The 25,259-nt window shown below is 39.2% G+C and overlaps 1 protein-coding gene across 1 annotated transcript in view; it reads right to left on the bottom strand.

The window, feature by feature from the left end:
- The window catches only part of atp8a2 (ATPase phospholipid transporting 8A2), a 419,615-nt gene extending 407,926 nt beyond the window's left edge, over window positions 1-11,689 (bottom strand). Inside the window, exon 1 of the mRNA XM_059964171.1 lies at window positions 11,585-11,689. Coding sequence (XP_059820154.1) covers window positions 11,585-11,627 — 43 coding nt within the window. The 5' untranslated portion in view covers window positions 11,628-11,689. The remainder of the gene's footprint in view (window positions 1-11,584) is intronic.
- Window positions 11,690-25,259: the final 13,570 nt, after the last annotated feature.

Here is a 25,259-nt window from a genome sequence, read left to right as displayed (position 1 = left end):
TGGTATCCGTGGGGGATTGGTTCGAGGACCCTCTGCGGATACCAAAATCCATGGATGCTCAAGTTCCTTACATAAAATGGCATTGTATTTGCATATAACCTACACACATCCTCCCGTATACTTTAAAACATCTTATAATACCTAATACAATGTCAATGCTATGTAAATAGTTGTTATACTGTATTGTTTAGGGAATAATGACAAGAAAAAAGTCTGTACATGTTCAGTACAGACGCAACCATCATAGTTCTTCTGGGAACACTGACACTGCCTCGTACAATTCTCCCATCATCTTTTAGTTCTTGAGGTTGTAGCGCTTTACTTAGCTAGCCAGCCATCCCTTACTAGCCTTAAACTCCTTCTTCTCACTCACAACACAAGTAGCAAATAAACGAGACACAAGGCGAACAATGCTCAAACAACAAGTGCTGGAGAGGGGCTAAGGATCTGTGAAATGGTGGGAGGCTACAGCAGGATATGCCTGCACACCACTTCATTTGCGTGGGTTCAGCATAGTGCTCAGCGCGCAGCAAATTTAAGTTTTGCTTTTTGGAACTTTCTGGAGTATTTTTAATCGACTATTTTCAATCCACGGTTGGTTGAATCCGTGGATGCGGAACCCGTAAATACAGAGGGAAGACTGTACTTATTATTGAGAACAACAGCCACAGGAATAATCTGCACTGGCTGTGCATTTCTCCTTCTTCCCTTGACAGTCACCCAGTTACTTGCCTCCTGCAACTCAGGGGCAACTATCTCCCTATAGCTCCTTTCTATCACATCATTCTCCCATATGAGTCGAAGGACATCAAGCTGCAGCTCCAGCTTCACTTTCTTAATACGTTCTCTCAAGTGCTGCAACTCTGTGCACCAAGTGCAGATGTGTTTATCTGCGAGAATAGACATATTCCAGATTTCCCATAAGTAGTACAGAACACTGTCCCAGCGCCATTTTCACTAATCTATGAGATACAGACAGTCTCCCTCACCCAAGTCTGATGAGCCAAAGCTACTCTAAAGAATGGCACTCTCTATTCCCTTACTGAATCAGTCTCTTTCATTTCTTCCACAAGAAAGAAACCATATGGACAAGAATGATGAGAACATTGAGCTGACTTGCCAGAATAACTTAACTTTTGTTTATCAGAATGACATGCAAAATAAACATACTTGGCAAATTAACACAAACAGCCAAAAAATTCAAAACAAAAGATAAATATTACCCAAACATAAGATACAGAAAATACAATGATCAAGAGAAAGACGAATACCAACCAGGCTGATGCAATGATACTGCAAGTAAATTATCGAGGAGAAAACAAACCAATCAAAAACCAAGCAAAACTGGAAAATCCTTTCATCTGCCTGAGACCATGAGCCAATGAATGTAGGAGCAAAAGTTTCTGGCATAAAAGTTCAAGGAAGAAAATCAAACACTAACTGCTTGAACACCTGGAAATTTAATTTGCTGGCCACCAAGAACTGATGGAAGTTATGAAGTTATGATAAAAGTTATTGTGGCCATCACTGAATCATGGCTGAAAGACGACTGCAGCTCGGAGCAAAATACACCTTGTATCGGAAGTATTATGAGGTAGGCAGAGGCGGTGGTGTGGCTCTGCTGGTAAAGAATGGCATCAAATCAAAAGAAAGATGTGACATAGCATAAGAAAATGTTGAATCCTTGTGGGTTGAGTTAAGAAACTACAAAGGTAAATGGACCCTCATGGCAGTTAAATACAGGCCTCAGAACAGTAGCCAGGATGTGGACCACAGATTGCAAAGGGAAACAGAAAAGGCATATCAAAAAGGCACTGTTATGATAATCATGGGAGAGTTCAACATGCATGCTGATTGGGAAAATCAGGTTGGCAATGGATCTTAGGAGAGCGAGTTTGTTGAATGCCTATGTGATGGTTTTTTAAGGCAGTTTGTCATTGAGCTGACTAGGGATCAGCTATACTGGATTAGGTGTTACATAATGAACCGAAGGTGATTAGAGGGCTTAAGGTAAAAGAACCCTTAGGAGGCAGTGATCATAATATGATTGCATTCAACTTGAAATCTATTAGGGAGAAAGTAAATGATTGGACTCTGGCATGATACCAGAGGACTGGAAAATTGCAAATGTCACTTCACCCTTTAAGAAAGGAGGGAGGCAGCAGAAAGGAAATTAAAGAGCACTTAGCCCAGGGGTGGGCAAACTTTTTGACTTGTGGGCCACAAAGGGTTCTAAAATTTGACAGGGGGGGCCGGACCAGGAGCAGATGGACGGAGTGTTTTGGTAATACACCTCATAAGAGAAAATAAAATATCATGGGATATATAGAAAACATGTGCTTTAATTTCAATTGAAAATGAACAAATGCATTACAACAAAATATCTGTCTTTGAAGTCCCATGGTATTTAGCTATTTATTGAAATGACTTTTAAAACACTGAAAATTAAATGAATAAAATACAGCTTTTTTAATAGTAACAGTTATTATTTTAAAGCACTGAAAATTCTGTTATCCTTCAAGATATTATCATCATCACTCTCCTCCTGCCTGTCTTTATTTCAAATATGGTAGGAGATGCAGGTCTACTTGTCCTGCTCCTTCTTATTCAATTGTCCCCTGTGCCAAAACCCAACAACGACCAGCACAAGGACAGAACAGTTACAGCGTGCCAGTATGCGGAGCACCTTATTTGATCTGGAGCGCATTTTTTATTTTGAGAACGTACGTGCACCTGCGCACTACTCATGTCCATCACTTAACAGAAATGACATGTAACATGTAAGTCTTATTGAAAAAAATATTTTCAAATGCATTTTTTACATAACACAATGAAGAAACTTATTTTTAATTTCAGTGGGAACAGTGTTGTTGGTCTCCCTTTTTAGCCAGCGCATCAAAGTCTGGATTTAGTTTTGTTGTGGCGATTCTCAGGATGGATCTGAGGTGTTGGTCAGTTAACTTGGATCTGTGGCTGGCTTTGTTGATGTTCATGACGCTGAACGCCTGTTCACACAAATAGGTCGAGCCGAACAAAGAGTAAAGCGCAAATGTGGAGTAATACGCTGCACCTCAACAAAGGTCAATGTGTAGCGGTGTGCTACATGCAGCGCTAAAATTACGACACGGAGTCGGTAACTGCAGTCGAAGAAAAAAACTTTATTCGAAATCCCCAGCCTCACTTTTAAGCCTCCCTCAACCTGCCCCCCCCCCCCCGAGGCGCAGAGGCTCCAAAGCTCTGTGCTCGCAAATCCCCACAGGCTATCTCCCTTAGCCGGAACGCTGGCTAATAGTGAGCCAGTTCTGATGTGCCAGGAAATGGGTCACCACAAATGTATATAGAGTGCGTCATCTATTGGGAAAACGCCAGAATTGCGGGGAAAAAACGTTAACAAGGTTTATTAATATAATTTCATCAAGCACTGCGGGCCGTAAAAAGCTTAACAGGCCGCATATGGCCCGCGGGCCGTAGCTTGCCCATGCCTGACTTAGCCTGACCTCAGGGGTTGGGAAGATGTTGGGAGTCAATTGTTAAGGATGAGGTTATGGAGTACATGGTAACACAGGACAAGATAGGACAAAGTCAGCAAGGTTTCCTTAAGGGAAAATCCTGTCTAACCAACCTGTTGTATTCATAGGTTCTTGATTGGACATGGCATCAAAGGTTATGTGGAGAAGGCCGGGGAGTGGGACTGAGGAGGGAAATAAAAAGGATCAGCCATGATTGAATGGTGGAGCAGACTTAACGGGCCAAATGGCTTAATTCTGCTCCTATATCTTGTGCTCTTATTAAAAGTTTACATAAATACAGGTCCTGTTTTTAAAAAAGAAAAACCTGCATATGCCATTTTAAAAATGCAGCCAGGTATGCAATCAGGTACACATGAAATTAAGTGCAGTGAATTCTAGTTAACTGGGATACACAGAGACCAGTACATTTTGGCCCAATTGAGTGGCTGTCTTATTTAGCCAAAGTTTCATGTAATTAAGGCATAAAAAAATACAAACTATAATTGTGTAACAAAATATATATTTAAATGAAATAAGGAATAAATTAAAACACCACCAATACCACAGTACTATAAAAATATGTACTAGCTCCCAAAAGTTACCAATGGAGGAATTCATCTAACGCACATTGTTGTGTTCTTTTGATTGACTGTGAATGAACAAAATCAGTGCAGACACCGAGTGTAGATAGTGGACTGCCTTCGTCCAATTTTCAACCATTGCATCCTGCAACTTTTTATTTCCATTGTAACATTTAAAATAATTGTCAATACCTTCAAATTCTTCATTGTTCCTAATTTGAAGTAGCAAAACAGTTTCACTTTCATTCCAACCCATTTCTCCAAGCCTGAATGCTTGAAACTACGGTGAACAAAACGGTTCTGAACTAACTGCTTATTTCTCGCCAACTATCAGTAACAAAAAATTACTACTTTTTGAATATAAGCACACACAGCTGACACTATTCTAAAACTGTCCACTCTAAGCACAGTGCAGTGTGTAACAGTCACACAACTGATGCTAGTTACAAACTGCTCAGCAACAGTACCCTGCCCCAATTAAGCTGCATAGTGTCCTAAATAAACAAAGAGAATTCTGGCTATATTCTCAATTAGTTTTTGTTCTTTCAGAGTTGTCCCAAACTAAGTGGCTACCCCAATTAACCAGAATCTACTATGTTTTGCACGCTACACATACAAACAGAATTTAAAAACATATGAAATTATTGTTTTCAGGTTTTGCTAAAGCATTGCACAAGGAACTCAATGAAATTTCACTAAAATCTACATGCAGAAATTTAAATCAGTTACCTTTAAACCAGTTTTTGTTGTAGCTTGAAAAATATCCATTAAATTAGAATCGCAAGTTCTTTCCTTTTTATTTGATCCCTCTTCATACATTCTGTACTCGTAAATATGGGTGTCCAGGATCTTTCCCATAATCTCAATAGATTGCAAACTATTCTGCATTCTTTAACTAAAATTACATAATACACATGGGCATGTTTATACCTGTTTGAGTACGCAGCTCTATTTTCTTTTCCAAGAAAACGTATTAAGCTATTTTCACTTTGAGTGAGATCACATTCTACCTATTTCTGGTTTTATAGTAAATAAACACCCTAAAATCAATAACAAAATATAGTTCACATCTGAGTCAGCATTCATACAATGCATGTTTTAAAAAATGCAAGCAAAATATTTTATGCCCAGATTTCATGTTGCATTCCACGTGAATCAAACAAAACTAAAATAATTTTAGCTAACTGAAAAATCAAAGTATATTTACATGTTTATAAAATCACAAGCCATTTATCTCTGAAGAAAAAGCATGAAGCAGAAAATTAACATGTTAACAGAGAATATTTAAAAACTACAGTAGGACTTGAAACCAAAAGGTTAACCCTTTAGGTCTGTGACCTTTGCTCAGACTGTAAAAGATTACAGATATAACAGGTTTTAATCAAGTAGTATAGCAACTGATTAGGCAAGAACATCTGTTACGAACCCCGTAACTGGGTCACTTACCAGCAAAGATAGAGAGGTCCGTTGAAGTCTGATAGTACTATTTTTAACAGTATTTATTAGTAAAAATACACAAAAATAATATCAATGCAAACATACAGAAAATATACGTCATCAATACTAAATCTAAAAGTGTGGGTATAATAATAATAATCAATAAGAAATAGCTCTATCGTTGTCTAGGGGATAATGTATTGTCCAATGGAAATATAAAAGTCACTCAGTTCATTCAGGCTGCAGCCTTTGGTTGGAGTCAAGAGAGATTTTTAGAAAACTTGTCGGCTTTCCTTTTTATGATTTCGATCCTTCGGAATTTCATTGGTGTGGCCTCTTCTTTAGCTAAGCCGTTCTTCCGTGGTAAGCCCGCCAATTCCCAGGCGAGGGAAAAGGACGCACGCAAGCCCCACCAGCTGTCGCTATTAAATGCTGTCACGGGATTTCTAGCATTTCTCCTGGTGCGTCTAAAGGGGTTGTTCCCCAGACCCTCCTTTATCCTTACTCACGGGGTCTCAGATGTCAATCAGGTTGGGATGATGCAATCCCTCAACCAGCCCACTCTGGTCATTCCCTGAGGGCTTCAATGAATAGTACAGTACTCAATACACAATTCCGTCTCCAAGAGACAATAGCCGTTATCAATGGTTCCGCCTTGCTGAGGCCAGGACACATTCCAAGCCTTGTGTATTCTGGATGTCTCTCTCTCATTTCCTGGGTCCCAGACCCGAATTAATAGTGATCTTGTGATTCTCAAAAAGAAGGGGGCTACTTTGTACCCTTCGGCCCCTCAAGAGTTGTGGCACAATCGTAACACATCAAAGAAAAAAGATTTTAAATTGCTGAACCTAATGTTCACAAAACAAAAATATGAAGCATAGAAAAAAAAATCAAAAAATAGATGCTAGTCAAGTTTTGTCAGTCATCAATAGGCCAATACAGGTGGTTGGGTTTCTATTACAAAATGGGAGAGGTAGGAATTTTTTTAAAAACAGTAAGCATCTCAACTTTTGGTATGCTCATGAACCAAGTGAAGTACAAAAAGCATTACAATCTACTTGTTCCTCCTATGTGCAAATTGCATTGCAAATAGTTATTTCCATGTACCAGGTACAGGTACAAGAAATTAACATTCCTCTTTTTGATTCTAACCACTACTTCATCTTTGACAATGGGGAGACAGCAGGGTGGGGTCTGAAACTGGTAATTGATATCATTACCGCTGCTTTTTGTCATAAACCATCACCCTTCTTTTCTTCATCTCTTTGCACCCTATTGTTCTGTCTTCACCAACAACCAGCTGTTCTTCCCTAGTTTGATAGCTGCATAAATTTTGTCACGTGTAGCATTTTCCACTTCTGATCAAAAGTTCATGGAAATGAAATACTCTTTCCCTCAACACATCTGTCTCAGCCAAATTATTTCTGTTTCCCCTCACATTATTCTTTTATTTATATTTCCATGTCTGTAACTAGACAGGCAACACCAGCATCTACTGTCCAAACAAAAGCAGTCTGCTTAGTGAATACTCTCGGGTAGCTATTTTCAGAATTCAGGCACAGTAACAATGCAGTAGTGTTGAAGCAGTACCAAGTTGCCAAAGAATTCAACTTTGAGGAGAAAATGCATCATGGCCCTATGTATGAAAACCCATTATCCTTTGCAAGACAGCACAAGTATGGGAAGTTGATGCAGTTGGAATAAACAAAGTAACTGTACAGTACTACATTTTGAAGACAGTACACTGCAGCCACTGTATATCAATGAAGGAACAATGAAGGCTGGCAAATGTGATTTTTTTAAAAATCAAGCTAGTTGCTGTATTCTGACTGTCATCAAGGTTCCTGAGTGTTATTGAAGCTGTACTCATCCAGTTAAGTGAAGTATATTATAACTACATTTCAGATTCTTCCCTCATAGATTGTGGAACTTGAGGGTGTTAGGAAGCAAGTTACTCACCACAGAATCTCCAGCCTCGAATTTGGAAAATCTTTATTGGAACAATAAGGGGAATAGTTTGGACACAGGAGGTCAAAATGGGAAAGGTACTATAATTAAATTGCAAGCAACCCCAAATTTGCAGTTATGTTTGTGCCATAAGTGAGACACTCAGCAAAACAGTCCTCAACAAAATCTGCTTGGTCTCCAAATATACCCCAATGCATACAACAAATTCAATGTTCTTAGCCATAGTGTTTTATGCAACTGACCCAGATGAGTTGAGGATGGTGTGGATTCAGTGACAGCAATAACACTGAATATCAAGATAAGCATTTAGACTGTTGCTGTGGATGTTCATTGCAGTTACCTGTCGTTACCTGACTAAATGCTGACTAAGCCTTGCCACATTCAGGTACAGACTTCTTCATTTGCCACGGATTTACAGATGGACTTGAAAGCCACACAATCAATAAACATCTTGACTTTGAACTTTATTATGGATGCAAAGTCATTGATAGTTGACCTGAGGCTGCACTCTGCAGAACCCTTGTAGTAATGTCCTCGGGCTAGCTAACAACCATAACCACCTCCTTAAGAGGACATTTGTTTTTATTTTAAAATTCACTACTGGGTGCCAATGTTAGCGAAGCAGTTATGCAGTGCTACTACAGCTCAAAACTCAATCTTGGCATACTCTGTAAGGATTTTATACATCCAGACCGTGGAATGTGTGGGTTTGCCGAAGGAGATGGTAATTCTGATACGCATCTGTTAATAATCATGATGGAGTCTGATCAGTGCTATGTAACCATTACCAGGTTCCTTTGTGCAACATATGACTACAGCTATTAGTGAGCTTTTTGTTTGATGCCCATTGACTATATTTAACTTGGGATCCTGATGCCACTATATGTTAATGGCTTACTTTGATGTATGTCTATTGATAATTGCAAATCTACAGGTAATCTCAATCTGCAAAGGAGTGAATACTGTGATTTAAATATTTTTAACATTAAGAAACAGGATCTAAAAATCATATTGATGGACAGAATGTGGAAGTTCCAAAACAAATGATAAATCATTGCTTAATGGCTATGTTGTTGGTAAATCCCTTAACATAGATTTTAAATGGAAAACATGAAAACCCTTTGTGGTATTATCATTCTTGATCTAAAACATGGAATTGCAAAGTAACAACAAAAAAAAATTCAAAACAATCTTCATAATTATCACAGAGGAGCAACATTTCAAAAAAGCAATCTAAAGGGAAATCCTCAATATCACTTTCCATTTTAGCTCAACCATCAACTTTTTTTTAAATCCTCTATTACTGCAAGAACATTAATTGTTCTTAGAATGAAGATAGTACCCAATCACCAGTGTGCTCATTTTATCCAAACTCCATTATGTTCAAAGAGCTTACTTAATTAACTTTTGATAAAATTCTTGACAATTTGAAATAGCCAAGGTTTCTCCAATCTATTCTCACAAATGTGTTGTCCAAACACTGGGATTCAGCACCAACTATCTTTGTTGCAAACGGATGTTTCATGGCAAAAAGCATAATAAAACAAGCAGGTTTAAACATTTGAAAACACTTGTTGCTGGCCAAGTCTGATGTCAGGACTGAGCAGTGGAAAGCCCAGAGGAAAGATGGCCTGTATACAGAAATGTAGGGGAGGAGTGGGACATGAACTGGCAGGTGAGCAGTGGAACCAGATTTTTGGGAGGAGGGGGTAAGGTTAGGTGTAAAAGAAAAAGAAAAAAAACTGATAATTGGGGAACAAAACATTAGTTGTGTGCAATTGTATCCATCAGACACTATATCGTGCTTAGAGTGAATAATTTTTTTAATTAATATTAGCTGATGTTTAAAAAATAAAATTATTTTTCTCACTGATAGCTAGCAAGAAATAATCAGTAAGACAATTCAAAATCGTTTTGCTCACTGCGGTTTCAAGCATTCAGGCTTGGAGACAAGAGAAACAGCTAGGAGTGAAAATGAAACGATTTCACTGCTTCAAACAAGTTAGGAACTACAAAGAATTAAGGTAACAACAATCATCTTGAATGTTACAGTGAAAATGATGATTTGGAGGATGCAACTGTTGAAAGTATTGTATGAAGGCAGGCCACTATCCTCACTGATTTTGTTCACTTATGGTCAGTCAAGAGAACACATCAGCGTACATTGGATGAATCCCTCTGTTAATATCCATTAGGAAATAACACACATGTCCATGAAGATTCTCAGTCATCCAGGTCATTGTATATCAAGAAGTAAATCAAAGCAACTGGACTTGCCACTTTTGCCACTCATCCAAGAGGCTTCTTCAGTTCTGATTCATGGTGGGTATTTTTCTGGCCTATAAACTCCGTGAGTTGTTTAAGAGTATAGCAATCACATGAGGGTTACCCCTATGAGAGTCATAGGGGTAATGAAGTCATTAGTCTCATCCTTGCGTGAATGGAGGTGTGAACTGTCGTGGAGACGTTAGGATTACATTGCAAGTAGCTGATAGGTGGTGTTGTATCCCACCACTTCTATTCAAACCTCTGGTTTGACAAAGATGGCTTCTTTAACCCCTCTGTGGTAAACTATGTATACCTGTCTGGACACGTCCCTCTGCTGACTGCTTCTGTGGCTCCTCCCACAGACCCCTGTACAAAGGTGATTGGGGCACTGCTCCTCCCTCAGTCTTCGACATGTCGTCCTCTCTTTTGCTGTTAATAAAAGCCTATCGTTCTCTTCCAGTCCCCTAGAGTTATTGATGGTGCACTACCCTCTTTCAAACCAGACATATTCAAGAGTGTCCCTTGTCCTTTAGGTGTAGATATACGGTCAAGTTTTGACCAGAGGTGTTAGCGCCCCTCTGCTGGGGCATGTGTTTGTGAAGCAGTTGTTTTGTCTTGCCAATATACAGATCTGAGCAGTTCTCATCCATGAACAGAAGGGGTGGAGTATGACACCACCTATTTACAACACAGTCCTAATATCTCTACCCCAGCATCGACACAACATTTCACATCTCTGTTCATTCAAAGATAAAGCTAATGACCTCCCATGACCTCTATGACTCTTAATGACCCTCATGTGATTGCTATACTTTTAAACAACTCAGTTCATAAACCGGAAAACTAACCACCATGGATTAGAACTAAAGAAGCCTCTAGAATGAAAAGTCTTCTAGACAACATAGCAAGTTCAGTTGCCTTGATCTACTGCTGCTTGATAAACTATCTCACAGCATTATAGTACCATAGTATTATTGGTAATTTTTATCTGTATTTCACTTAAATACTTAATTTGTTACTCAGATAAACTGCAGTTTCTCTTTTTTCTTAAATACCTTTTTAAATATTTTCCTGAAACGTTAACGAATTAAGACAGCTGTTGAACAAAATGGACCAAGATATACTGGTCCTCATGTGTCCAAATTAACAGTGGATTCCACTGACACGTATCAGAGAGAGGGAGGGAGAGGTGAACATTTGACTGGTGGTGGGATCCTGTTAGAGCTGGTGAAAATTGTGAAAGATGGTGTGCTGGATGTCGAGGCTAGTTGAGTCATCGGCGATTACCAGAAGAACTCTGTTCCCTCTGGAAAGGGGAGGGGGACAGAAATGGAAGAAGTGCCTGCGAGGATTCCATCATTTACCCCCCCCCCCCACACACACACACGTGTGTTTCCAAAACAGGTTTGTTTTTAATCAAAATATAAACACCGCCACGCACATACCGAAGAATCTGCGTACTAAACGCGCAAGATAGGAGCCGATGTCTTGAAGAAAGTGGCGTATTAAAGCTTTATCTTTTTATGAGGCTCGCCACTGCTATGATTGACAACTTGCACTACGGTATCTCAAGGCACGGAAGGGAGTACTGTACACAGTCTAGACAGGACATGGGCTGGCTGACGATCCCTAAGCTCGCACCCTGCCAAACCCTCACAAAGTGATCGGCACCAATATCATTTCCAGGACACGCGGCGAGGTGACACTGCTCGGCCTTTTCCATAATAACTAATATTGAAAAGGAGGCAAAGCACCGGGTCTGAACTGATTCCTACGCCGTCCAACAAAATATGCCCCACCTTCCTCGCTATCCCTACTCACCTGCTACCGAGTGGACTTTTTTTGATTTCCTCGGGAATGGCATCTTTCTGGGGAAACGCCGGCTGTCAGAGTCATGCTCGTGTCCTCCAGCAGCGGGTTCTTTGCGGCACTCGCTCTCGGCGGCGAATGGTCGGATCCCCGTCACCCAGCAGCCGCGCCATGGCTCCGGCAGGTCGGGAGCGTCATTATCGGAGAGCGCAGGGAAAGCGCATTTAGCACAAGCAATTATCCGGATTATCAATGGCACACTGTCGTTCGTTCACCCAATACTTTCAACAGGAGCTGCTCAAATCAATGCGCACATTTGATCATCTCAATTCAGTTAATTAGAACCGGCTTTTTTTAAGAGTTTAGAAAAAATGCCGAGGTGTCCCCGTATCTGTGAGAGATCAGCCGTAGTTTAAAATTTATAAATATCTTGTTCGTCGCGATTTATTTTCACCAAAAATATGCATTTAAAATAACACCCAAATCAAGATAGATTTTCCATGGCATTCTCTTCCTCCAGCTTTGCTACTACTAATCTGCAGCTCCTTCGTGTCTATTTTCTAAATCTCTTAGTCCCAGTTTCCCATTTGTCTGCTGTCCTCTTTTTTGGTTTGGTCTCCCAAACACTTTATTTCATGCATGTTTATATTATCTACTCGACTTATAAATTTTATAATTGGCACCCATCACCAGGTGATGGGCAGATTACCAGGCCAGGTAAAATGGTTTCATAAAAGTAACATTAATGCATACTATGAAATAAAATATGGTATATTAAAGGCAGCTAGGCCTTGAATTCAAGAAACAGAGCAAATCACTTGATGGTGCAATGGGAGGTGGAACCAAACAAAACCTAAGACCAGATAAATGGATTTGTCAAAATAAATCTAATATCTCCCAATATGCATGATCAAATGATGGAGTTAATTTGATGGGTTGAATAGGCCTATTTTGTTCTTATGTCTATGGTCTTACATTAAAATCAAAAGACTGAAAGGGCTCTCAAGTGTTTTTAACTTAATGTGAACATGATCTGAGGTGAAAAGTTAATTTTTGTCAAATTTTAATAAACACAGCAAAATAAATCATCTTGTCAACACCACCAGCATTTCAAAATACAAAAGGCCACACTACATAATTATGCATGTATACCCTTGTGGCCCTTTTAGAATTAGAACTCTGATTTAGATTGCCTCTTCCCATTTTTGCTCACAAAATCAGATAATTTTCATTTCATTTGCCCACTCCACATACCTGTAAATACCTGTTTCAAGTCAAATTTCTTCCTTAAATTCCTTAATTTAAACATCATCTGAATGTTTTGCTTCATCAACCCAAGTTTTGGGTGATTTTAACTAGGCCAGTCTGAAAAATATCACTAAGCAACTACCATCAACAGATCACTTGCTATACGAGAGGAAACAGCACACACTGGGCCATTGTTACATCACTATCAAGAATGCCTACTGTACTATTCCCATGCCCTCACTTCCATAAGTCTGGTCACCTGGCTGTACTTCTGCTCCCTGAGTATAAGCAGAGACTGAAGACTGCAGCACCAGTAGTGAGGACCAAGAAGATTTGGACAAGGGAAGCACAGGAAGCACCTATAGGACTACCTTCAATCAATGGACTGGACAGTATTCAGGGATTCATCTTTGAACCTGGATGAGTATGCTGCAGTTGTTACTGACTTTATGAAAACCTGTGTGGATGAGTGTGTGCCTACAAAGACACTCCCAAACCAAAAGCCGTGGATGAACCAGGTGTGTCGTCTGCTGAAGACTAGATCTGTGGCATTCAGGTCTGATGACTCAGGCCAGTACCAGAAAACCAGGTATGATTTGCAGGGGGCTATTTCAAGGGCGAAGAGACAATTTCAAATGAAGTTGGGAGGCAACATCGGATGCACAGCAACTCTGGCAGGGTCTGCAAAGTGAAAGCCAATAGCATGAATGGCAGTGATGCTTCACTACTGGATGAACTGAACGCTTTCTATGCACACTGTGAAAGGGAGAACACAACTACATCAGTGAAGAACACTGCTGCACCTGAAGACCTTGTGATCTCTGTCTCAAGAGGCCAATGTTAGACTGTCTTTAAAGAGAGTGAACCCTTGCAAGGCAGAAGGTCCCGATGGACTACCTGGTAAAGCTCTGAAAACCTGTGTCAACTAACTAGCGGGAGTATTCAAGGCCACTTTCAACCTCTCACTGCTACAACGGAAGTTCCCACTTGCTTCAAAAAGGCAACAATTATACCAGTGCCAAAGAAGAATAATGTGAGCTGCCTTAATGACTATCACCCAGTAGCACTCACATTTACAGTGATGAAATGCTTTGAGAGGTTGGCCATGACTAGACTGAACTCCTGCCTCAGCAAGCACATGGACCCATTGCAATTTGCCTATCATCACAATAGGTCAACGGCGGACGCAATCTCAATGGCTCTTCACATAGCTTTAGACTACCTGGTTAAAACAAACACCTATGTCAGGGTGCCTTTCATCGACTATAGCTCAGCATTTAATACCATCATTCCCACAATCCTGATTGAGAAGTTGCAGAACCTGGGCCTCTGTACCTCCCTCCCCAATTGGATCCTCGACTTCCTAATCGGAAGATCAGAATCTGTGTGGATTGGTGATAACATATCCTCTTCGCTGACAATCAATGCTGGCACACTTCAGGACACCCAAGGTATGTACTTTTCTCTCTGTTACCATCAGGTAGGAGATACAGAAGCCTAAAGGCACACACTCAGTGATTCAGGAACAGCTTCTTCCCCTCTGCCATCCGATTCCTAAGTGGACTTTAAAGCTTTAGACACTACCTCACTTTTAATATACAGTATTTCTGTTTTTGCACATTTTTTAAATAATCTATTCAATATATGTAACTGATTTACTTGTTTATTTATTTATTATGTTTTATTTATTATTTTTTTTTCTCTGCTAGATTATGCATTGAACTGCTGCTGCTAAGTTAACAAATTTCACACCACATGCCGGCAATAATAAACCTGATTTTGATTCTGAAAAGGGCATGTCCTGGGTGCTGGAGGTCATTAATAATGGATGCTGCCTTTCTGAGACACCACTCCCTGAAGATGTCCTGGGTACTTTGTAGGCTAGTGCCCAAGATGGAGCTGACTAGATTTACAACCTTCTGCAGCTTCTTTCGGTCCTGTGCAGTAACCCCTCCATACCAGACAGTGATGCAGCCTGTCAGAATGCTCTCCATGTTGCAACTACAGAAGTTTTTGAGTGTATTTGTTGACATGCCAAATCACTTCAAACTCCTAATAAAGTAAAGTCACTGTCTTACCTTCTTTATGACTACATCAATATGCTGGGACCAGATTAGATCCTCAGAGATCTTGACACCCAGGAACTTAATGCTGCTCACTCTCTCTATTTCTGATCCCTCTATGAGGATTGGTATGTGTTCCTTCGTCTTACTCTTCCTGAAGTCTACAATCAGCTCTTTCAGTCTTACTGATGTTGAGTGTCAGGTTGTTGCTACGGCACCATTCCACTAGTTGACATATCTCACTCCTGTACGCCCTCTCACCACCACCTGAGATTCTACCAACAATGGTTGTATCATCAGCAAATTTGTAGATGGTATTTGAGCTATGCCTAGCCACACAATCGTGTATACAAAGAGTAGAGCAGTGGGCTAAGCACGCACCCCTGAGGTGTGCCAGTGTTGATTGTCAGTGAGGAGGATATGTTATCACCAATCCACACAGATTGTGATTTTCTGGTTAGGAAGTCGAGGATCCAATTGCAGAGGGAAGTGCAGAGGCTCAGGTTCTGCAACTTCTCAATCAGGATTCTGGGAATGATGGTATTAAATGATGAGCTATAGTCGATGAACAGCATCCTAACATAGGTGTTTGTGTTGTCTAGGTGGTCTAAAGCTGTATGAAGAGCCATGGAGATTGTGTCTGCCATTGACCTATTGTGACAATAGGCTAATTGTAATGGGTCCAGGTCCTTGCTGAGGCAGGAGTTCAGTCTAGTCATAACCAAGCTCTCAAAGCAGTTCTCACTGTTATTGTCAGGTAGGAGGTACAAAAGCCTGAAGGAACACACTTAGCAATTCAGCAATTCACACTTAGCTTCTTCCCCTCTGCCATCCAATTCCTAAATGGACATTGAACCTATGAAAACTACCTCACTTTTTTAATATACAGTATTTCTGTTTTTGCACGTTTTTAATCTTTTCAATATATGTACACTATAATTGACTTTCTTTACTTATTATTATTATTTTATTTTTTTCTCTTCTATATTATTTATTGCATTGAAATGCTGCTGCTAAGTTAACAAATTTCACGTCACATGCCGGTGATAATAAACCTGATTCTGATTCTGATTCCAAAGCTATTATAAATATTAAGAAAAGCAGTGACCTTATTACCAGTATCTGGAGAACTCCATTGAATACCTGTGTCCGACCTTTCTTCATAAGTCAATTCTAGATCTTAGTCAACAACTGCAACAATGTTAAATTAGATATCATATTCAGCAACTGTTATCAGGGTATGTATGTGATACAGTGGTTCTGAAGTAGCAGATTACTTTGTAGATCTATGCACGAGAGCAGTTATCCATCACGTTTGTAATCTCTAGCATCAGTAGTGTACCTGTTCTCCCTTTTATGCAGAGCTTCTGTATGCCCCCAATGCATGGACAAGATTTATTGATACTATTCCAAATAATCACCCTTTATGGGCCAGGGATTCCCAAGGATCACTGGGGATGTTACCTTATCCTTCCCCAGCAGTGTATTATTGATTTTTTTAACCTCTGTCCTGCATGGCAAGTTTTTTTTTGTGACAGTGCTCAGAATGAGCAGGTATATTTTGGGAAAATCAGGGCCTGTCAATAGAGTCAACAAGTGTAACTAGGACCTTGTATTGCAGTTGGAGCTGTTCTCTGCATTTATTTCAAAGATGTTGCATGGTGAAGATTATGTCTGCCATAATTCAAAGTAAACTTATTATCAAAGTGTATATATATATATATATATATATATATATATATATGTCACCATTAAAACCCTGAGATTCATTTTCCTACATGCATACTCAATAAATCCAATAACCATAATAGATTCAATGGAAGACCGCACCAACAGGGTGGACTATCAGTGTACAAAAGCTAACAAACTATGCAAATACAAAAAGAAAGAAAATGAATAGATAAGTAATAACTAATCTATTGAGCCCATGATTGTCTCTATTGCTTTTCTCCAATACAGGCATTGAGCAAAGCTGAAGCTGATGAGGACGAAAGCGGAGGACGGACGGGTGTTTGACACAGCGTGCCTTCTTTGACTGGTCTTCCTCTCCCTCTCACTAGCTGCCTTTGGAGGAAAGTGCAGGAGCCTTGGGATCCACGTTGCAAGAATTGATCAGGCCAAGGCTGTGCACTCGTTTTGAGGAACTTTGAGGTTCATGTTGCAAGTACTTCTGGATTCTAGTTACTCTTTTTTTTTGCTAATTTTGCACGGTTTGATCAGAGCGATCAATTGGACTGGGACACTTCAGTAAAGAATGGCCCTGCAGTGTTTTGGTAGCATGCTGCTGCCTGGTTTAATGTTCAATATTCTATGTTGTTCGCTCACTTATTGCTATTTGTGCATTTTGTTTTTTTTTTCAACATTGAGAGTTAGATATTTTCGTAAATGGGTTAGAACATAGAACACTACAGCACAGTTCAATGTCTTTGGTGTTTCTTTGTTTCGTGGCTGCCTGAGGGAGGACGAATCTTAGAGGTGTATTCTTTGATAATAAATGTACTTTGGATCTTTGAGGCAGACAGTCAGTATACTCTCCACCACATATCTATAGGAGTTTGCCAAAGTTTTAGATGTCATGGCAAACCCTCACAAACTTCTAAAGAAGTAGAGGCACTATTGTGATTTCTTTGTAATTGCACTTATGTCCTGGGCCTACGACAAGTCCTCTGAAATGATAACTCTGAGGAATTTAAATCCTCTCCACCTCTGTTCATGGACCTCTGGTTTCCTCCTCCTGAAGTCAATAATCAGCTCCTTGGTCTTGCTGACATTGAGTCAGAGATGGTTGTTGTGGCAACACTCAGCCAGATTTTAAACATCCCTCATTTCTGCTGATTCGTAACCACCTTTGATTTGGCCTATGATAGAGGTGTAGTCAGCAAACATGAATATAGCATTGGAGTGTGCTCAGCCACACAGTCACAAGTGCAAAGGCAGTAGAGCTAAGCACACAGCCAGGTGATACATCTGTGCTGAAGAAGATTGTGGAGGAGATGTTGTTGCCAATCTGAACTGACTGGGGTCTGCAAGTGAGGAAATCGAGGATCCAATTGCACAAAGAGGTATTCAGGCCAAGGTCTTGATGCTTATTGATTAGTTTTGAAGGGCTGATAATATGGAATGCCGAGCGGTAGTCAATAAAGAGCATCCTGATGTACTGTATGAATCTTTGCTGTCCAAATGTTCCAGGGTTGAGTGAAGAGCCAATGAAATGGCATCTGCTGTGGACCTGTGTGCTGGAAGGCAAATTGGAGCAGATCCAAGACACTTTGTATGCAGGAGTTGATATGTTTCATCAACAACCTCTCAAAACACTTCATCACTGTGGATCTAAGAGCAACTGGATGATAGTCATTGATGCAGGATATCTGTGAAGCTACCACACAGAATTACATATACAACAGAAACTTCCTGGCTGTTCTGTAGAAGATGTATGTTCTTAAACTAACTGCAGTTTTTGCCAAGCTGCTGTTGCTATAATATTGGCATCTACCCAACAAAAGAAAATTGCCATCTATCTCTTATCCCTAAAAACAGAACAAATCTAATCTAGCTGATTAGTTCCACATCATTCTACTTAGACATCAGCTAAGAGATGGAAGAAAGTGCTGTACTAAGTTTGAGCTTTGCCAGGTTTACATCTCCAGACTACATTACAATCTTGATTCACAGATGAATCGAAGTACAAAATTGCAGAGATAATGCAACCATCAAACTACCATGAAAAATTGGAGGCAATGAAAATCATAAAAAGGGCAAGTTTCCACTGGCTGGCAACATACCCAAACAAAAAGAAACATGGAGATCATACAAATCCAAGTTCATAAATCAAGGTACTCTGAAATTCTTTAGCCATTTTAGTAATCTTTCTTCCATCCTTAGACTGAAAGTGGAAATGCATGCACAATATTCAATTCCATGAATCAGACTAGTCTTGCGTCCAGCAAGAATGGGAATTTTCTTCAACCATGAGCTAGTAAGGTTCAATTTTCATTATAAATTATGAACTTACATTACTGCTTCCGATTCAGCCTCCACATGATGCAACTCATAGCCTGCAGGACAGCTGGATGTGTAGTCAACACTGCATGAGCTGGTGTTGGTTTTATTTTGAGCTATCTCTTTGCCCACACTACTGTGCCCTCATTCCTCCTTGTTAGAAAATGGAATTCTAGATGTACAATGTTTTGTATAGAGATTAAATTTAGCTCTCAACTAGAGACATAGAACACTACAGCACAGAAAAAGGCCCTTAAGCCTATCTGTACTGTGCTGAACCATTAATATGCCTAGTCCTATCAACCTGCTCCTGGACCATAGCCCTCCATACCCCTCCCATCCATGTATCCATCTAAATTTCTCTTAAATATTGAAATTGGCCCCACATCCATCATTTGCACAGGCAGCTCAATCTCACTCTTACCAGCCTGAGTAAAGAAGGTCCCTCTCATATTCCTCTTAAACATTTCAACCTTTTATCCTGAACCCATGACCTTTAGTTGTAGTCCCACCCAACCTCAGTGGAAAAATCCTGCTTGCACCTGCCCTATCTATACCCCTCATAATTTTCTGTACTTCTATTAAATTTCCCCTCATATCTCCTGCATTCTTGGGAATAAAGTTCTAACCTATTCAACCTTTCCCTATAACTCAGTTCCTCAAGTCCCAGCAACACCCTTGTAAATGTTCTCAGCACTTTTACAATCTTCCTTACATCTTTCCTGTAGGTAAGTGACCAAAACTGGACTCAATACTCTAAATAATGCCTCACCAACGTCTTACACAACTTCAACATAACATTCCAACTCCTTATAAATCAATACACTGATTTATGAAGGCCAATGTGCCAAAAGCTTTTTTTTACAGCCCTATTTACATGTGACACCACTTTCAAGGAATTATAGACTGTATTCACAGACCCCTCTGTTCTACCTCTCACCATCTAAGACTACCCTGGCTGGTCCTCACAAAGTGCAACACTTCACAACTTTCTGCATTAAATTCCATCTGCCATTTTCAGCCCATTTTTCCAGCTGGTTCAGATCTCGCTGCACATTTTGATAGTCTTCCTCATTGTCCACTACACCCCCAGGCTTGGTGTAGTCTGCAATTTTGCTGATCTAGTTTACCACATTATCATCCAGATCATTGATATAGGCAAAAAGCAACAACAATCCCAGCACCGATCTCTGCAGCACCGCACTAGTCACAGGTCACCAAAGAGACAACCATCAACTACCACACTGTGGCTTATTCCTCAAAGCTAATGTCTAATCCAACATACTATCTCATCTTGAATGCACAGCAAGTAAACCTTCACCAACCTTCCATGCAAAGGCCTTTCTAAAATCCATGTTGACAACATCCACTGCCTTGCCTTTATCAACTCTCTTGAAAACTTCCTTGAAAAAGTCCATAAGATAGGTTAGACATGACTTACCATGCACAAAGCAATGTTAACTACCCCTAACCATTCCCTGTCTATTCAAATACTCATATATCCTGTTCCTTAGAATATCTTCCAATAACTTTCCTGTCACGGATGTCAGGCTCACCGACTTATAATTTCTTGGCTTATTTTTTACAGCCTTTCTTAAACAACAGAACAACATTAGCCATCCTCCAATCCTTCAGCATCTCACCCGTGTTTAATGATGTTTTAAATATCTCTGCTAGGGCCCCTGCTACTTCTACATTAGTCTCCCACAGGGTCCGAGGGAACAGCTCATCAGGCCCTGGGCATTTATCCACCCTAATTTGTCTCAAGAGAGCAAACATTTCCTCCTCTGTAATTCAGTACAGGGTCAATGACCTTCCTGGTGCTTTGCCTCAGATCTATAGACTCTTTGTCCATCTCCTAAATAAATACATGCAAAACTTTCCATTTAAGATCTCCCCATCTCTTTCAGCTCCACTTAGATGACCTTCCAGAAGACCAATTTTGTCCCTTGCTATCTTTTAGCTCTGAACATATCTGTACAAGCCTTAGGATTCTCCTTCACTTTGTCTGGTCAAGCAACTTCGTGTCTTCTTTTAGCCTTCCTGATTTTCTTCTTAAATGTTCTCTTGCATTTTTTATATGCAAGTACATCATTTGTTCCTGTCTGCCTATGCCTGCTCCTTCTTTTTCTAATTTGGGTCTGAATATCTCTGAAAAACTAAAGTTCCATAAACCTGTTATCCTAGTCTTTTATTCTGACAGGAACATACAAACTCTGTACTCTCAAAGTTTCACTATTGAAGGCCTCCCACTTATCAAGTACGCCTTTGCCAAAAAGCAACCTCTCCCTATCCACACCTGCCAGATCTTTTCTGATAACATCAAAATTGGTCTTCTCCAATTTAGAATCTCAACCTGAGGACCAGACCTATCCTGTTCCATAATGGTTGAAACTAATGGCTTTATGATCACTAGATGCAAAATGTTCCCCAACAGAAACCTTGTCTTAACATCTTCAGTTTTTACTTTCTACCTAAACTTTTGTTCCATCTCAGCTCCTCTTCTTTCTCATCTACCCCTCCAACCTGCTTTAACTAAAACCACAGTTTTAATGCTTGTCTATTTTTTATTTTATTGTAAAATATTTTAATGTTATTTAATTAAGATGAATATAATTTAGATAAATAAGACTGAAACAGCTTTCCCTAAAAAAAAAGTTTGATCATGTGGGAGTTCAGTAACTTTCTCAAAATGTAACAAAGCATATGGCCTTGAGGAGTTGAAATTACATTAAACAAAATGCTAGTTTCAAAAGATCAAGAAATGGTTTACAGAGCCGCATGTGGAGATCAACTACGAAACTCTCAGAAAATCCCCCCTTGTGATAGAATATTCCAGGGTGTTGCTTTTTAAAGTGAATCACAGGCTTGCTGCAGTTAAAAAATATTTTTGTGTTAAATGTAATCTAGAATTTCCAGAAGACATCATTGGAGAAATAACTGCAATTAACTAAGTTTCTAAATTCTGAAAAGTTTACCTAAAATAGACCAAAAATGTTTTGTATTTATAATGCCCAGTGCAGTACACATTGCTTTAAAATGTTAACAGATCTGTCAATGAAAACTGCAGTAATTTGCTCATACATCTTCTATTATCATTTATTCATGCCGTAGTTCCTCAGCAAGCTTTTAAGATGTGAAAGCAACTTGTGAATCACCAAAATGCTAACATGCAGTTCCAAATGCATTATCATTCTAACTTGCAATTTAATTTCATGTAACCTACACTTATGCAAATATCTAATCAGCCAATCATGTGCAACAACTCAATACATAAAAGCACAGGGACACAGTTAACAGGTTCAGTGGTTGTTCACACCAAACATCAGAAAGGGGAAGAAACGTAATAAGTTAGTTGCTGTCAAATGAGCAAAATAACAGTGGCTGGAAAAACATACTGTACTGTTCCAGAAATCTTTCCACATTTACAATTATTGTGGCTAAGAATAAGATCATTTTTTGCAATTTTTGCATGAGGAAAAAAAAGTAAATTTAGAAATTGATAATAGTCCTTGAAAATAATATACAATGGTACAGACATGTTTCATCTAATTAGAGACTAATTATAAACTGAAATTAGAGTCTACAAAATATAGGAAAGATCTTGTACTGTAATGTTGTAATTTTATTTCCTTAATCCTATAAATCAATGAACCAGATTAGCAACAGTAATTCATCTCTGTAATTACATCCATGCAACAGCTTCATCAAAAGGACTGTCCCATTTCAGTGAATCACTGTCACTCCCTTACCCATTGCAAATTGATCAGGGAGACTGAGGTGGGGGATTAACAATAAACAAAGGCCTCCTGTACAATGGATGCTCCTGAACAGCACTATATTTAACTAATTTATTCAATTAATTCAAAAATAAACAAACCACATTAATGCTGGCCACTTGTTGATGTCTAACCATGTGCATTTAGATATATGTGCTATCATTAATACTTAATGACTTGTAACTTGTTTTAAATGTTATGACTTCCTCATATTTCACTTGGCCTATCTATTGAAGCAACGTTGAACCAAAAATGTCAAATGCTCCTCAAAAAAAGTACACCACAGTTACAGAAAATTAACAATTTATCAATCGACTAAAGCCAGAGGTGGAAAGGCAGAAGACTAATGTGCTGATCAATCACGCTCAGAACTTACCAAGATGATTAGTACAATTCTTCCAACATCTTCTCCATTTATCTATGTAATCATTCGACTCTATGAAAAAAAATCGACGTTAGAAGAAATGTTGAGGCTATCAATCAATATGTTTATACTTCAAAATTTTAAACAGTATTTGTAACCATATATAAACTATTGTAGAAAGAACATAAAGACAAGAAATTCTGCAGATACTGGAAATTCAGAGCAACACATAAAAAATTCTGGAGGAGCTCTGGTGGTTGGGCAACATATATTATTCCTTTCTATAGACGCTGCCTGACCTGCTGAGTTCCTCCAGCATTTTGTGTGTGTTACTCTGAGTAAAAAGACCATACCCTTCTTAGGCACTCTCATTATACCACACTTCATTGTTCATTCCAAGCCACCATCAAAAATAGCTCTGAAATGCTTCTTGCGGACGTGATTTTAAAATACTCTCAACAATGATATAACAGTCTCTGTACTGAGTATAGGTACTTTATCTTTCTTAATACTTACTGCTGTTGTTTCTGTTGAAAAGGATACCTTGTGTGCACCTTCAAGCTGAACAACCAATTCTCACAGACTGAAAACCCCCAGGAGACATTTTAATTAACTTTTTTAAACTATATAGAATTCAAGTGGAAGCTGAAATTTAAAAATATAAAAGTTTGGGGAATTTACACAAATTCAAAGCCTGATAGTTTAAGAAAAAGATAGTTTGCAATTATACCTTGGTAAGCCATTCAAAACCTAAATTTAAACTTATGAACAAAATTGTTTTAAAGCTGTACCGTATAGCCTACAGTAAAGTAGGGACTACTTTATGTTTTAGTAACACGTTGTTGAATGTGCTATTAGGCACGTATTGATCTGTATATGTGTGTCGAGTTCGGATTCTGCCAGTAAAGAACCATGAACCTTGGCTCCCATCTCCAGCGTTTTTATTAATAGCATTGTTGTGTAACCAGGCCACATACACAACAAAATCATGTTAAATGTGATTGGTTTGCAAAAAGCTTAAGTTCAAATAAGTTCATTGATTTCAGAATGACTGTGTGGAGCTGATGCACCATCAATAACCCTCGGAGACTGGAAGTGAACGATAGGCTTTTATTAACAGCAAAAGGGAGCACGACATCTCGAAGACTGAGAAAGCAGCAGTGCCCAACTGCCTTTATACCGGGGTCTGTGGGAGGAGCCACAGGAGCAGTCAGCAGAGAGGCGTGTCCAGACAGGTATACATAGTTTACTACAGGAGCACCTTATGTGAAGGTACACTTGGCATTACTGTCAACCAGTTTGGCCCTTCCAGTTTTAACCATACTTGTGTGGAAATTGTAAAGTTTATGTCAGAATAATGACTGGTTCAAAATCCTGACCAATAAAACATGCCATCTCATTCTCTGCTTCTGAAAACCTAACACCTTCACTCCTCTCTGTCCAAGAAAGACCAAATTCTACAAAAAGTGAACCCTAGAATCTTCTACCATCATGACCAACAGCTGACTTACATAAACAAGAGAAAGTCTATAGATGCTGGAAATCCACACAGCCTTGCACACATCACTTTTGAAAACTTAGCTGTGATATTTTAAAGTACTTGGCAGCACTCTACTACATAATTCCCTGCAAAATGCAGTACTATGTGTGTGTCAGGATGACCTTTAACATTTCAAACCAATGAGCATTCTTCATGAAGGAGGCTAGACAAAATATTGGTAGAAATGGTTGCATCGGAGGGAAATTGAAATTTAGTAGTTCAATCAAAGGGGAACTTTACCAGAAGCTCATTGAGAAAATCATTCACTCACAGTTAATACAGACCCAAAATATTTGTTGCTCTTTACCTAATGAAAATAAACTTTCTAATCGTGAACAGCCACATCACTTCCAAGAAGCTATTTTACGTTTTAAAGACACATCACAGGCACAAATTGGAAATGAAGTATATCATTTAAGAATTAGTCAATAAAATGTGATGTAAGGCTAATAATATTAATGTGTTATCTTGAAACATCCTAGTAAATAGTATAAACCCATTTAACCAAAATGGTACAGACAAATCTAATTACTGACTAATTATAAAGTGAAATTAGAAAATATAAATATTGAAAAAAGTCTTGTGTAGTAACTTTGTTTGCTCGGTCTCAAATCAATAAACCACATTAGGAGCAGTAACCCAAAATTATATCAGTGGAAACTGTTTCATAAAAAGAAATGGCCCATTCTTATCT

Source organism: Hypanus sabinus, chromosome 3, assembly GCF_030144855.1.
Source record: "Hypanus sabinus isolate sHypSab1 chromosome 3, sHypSab1.hap1, whole genome shotgun sequence".
Taxonomy (NCBI): Eukaryota; Metazoa; Chordata; class Chondrichthyes; order Myliobatiformes; family Dasyatidae; genus Hypanus; species Hypanus sabinus.
This window is presented reverse-complemented; position numbering and strand designations above follow the sequence as displayed.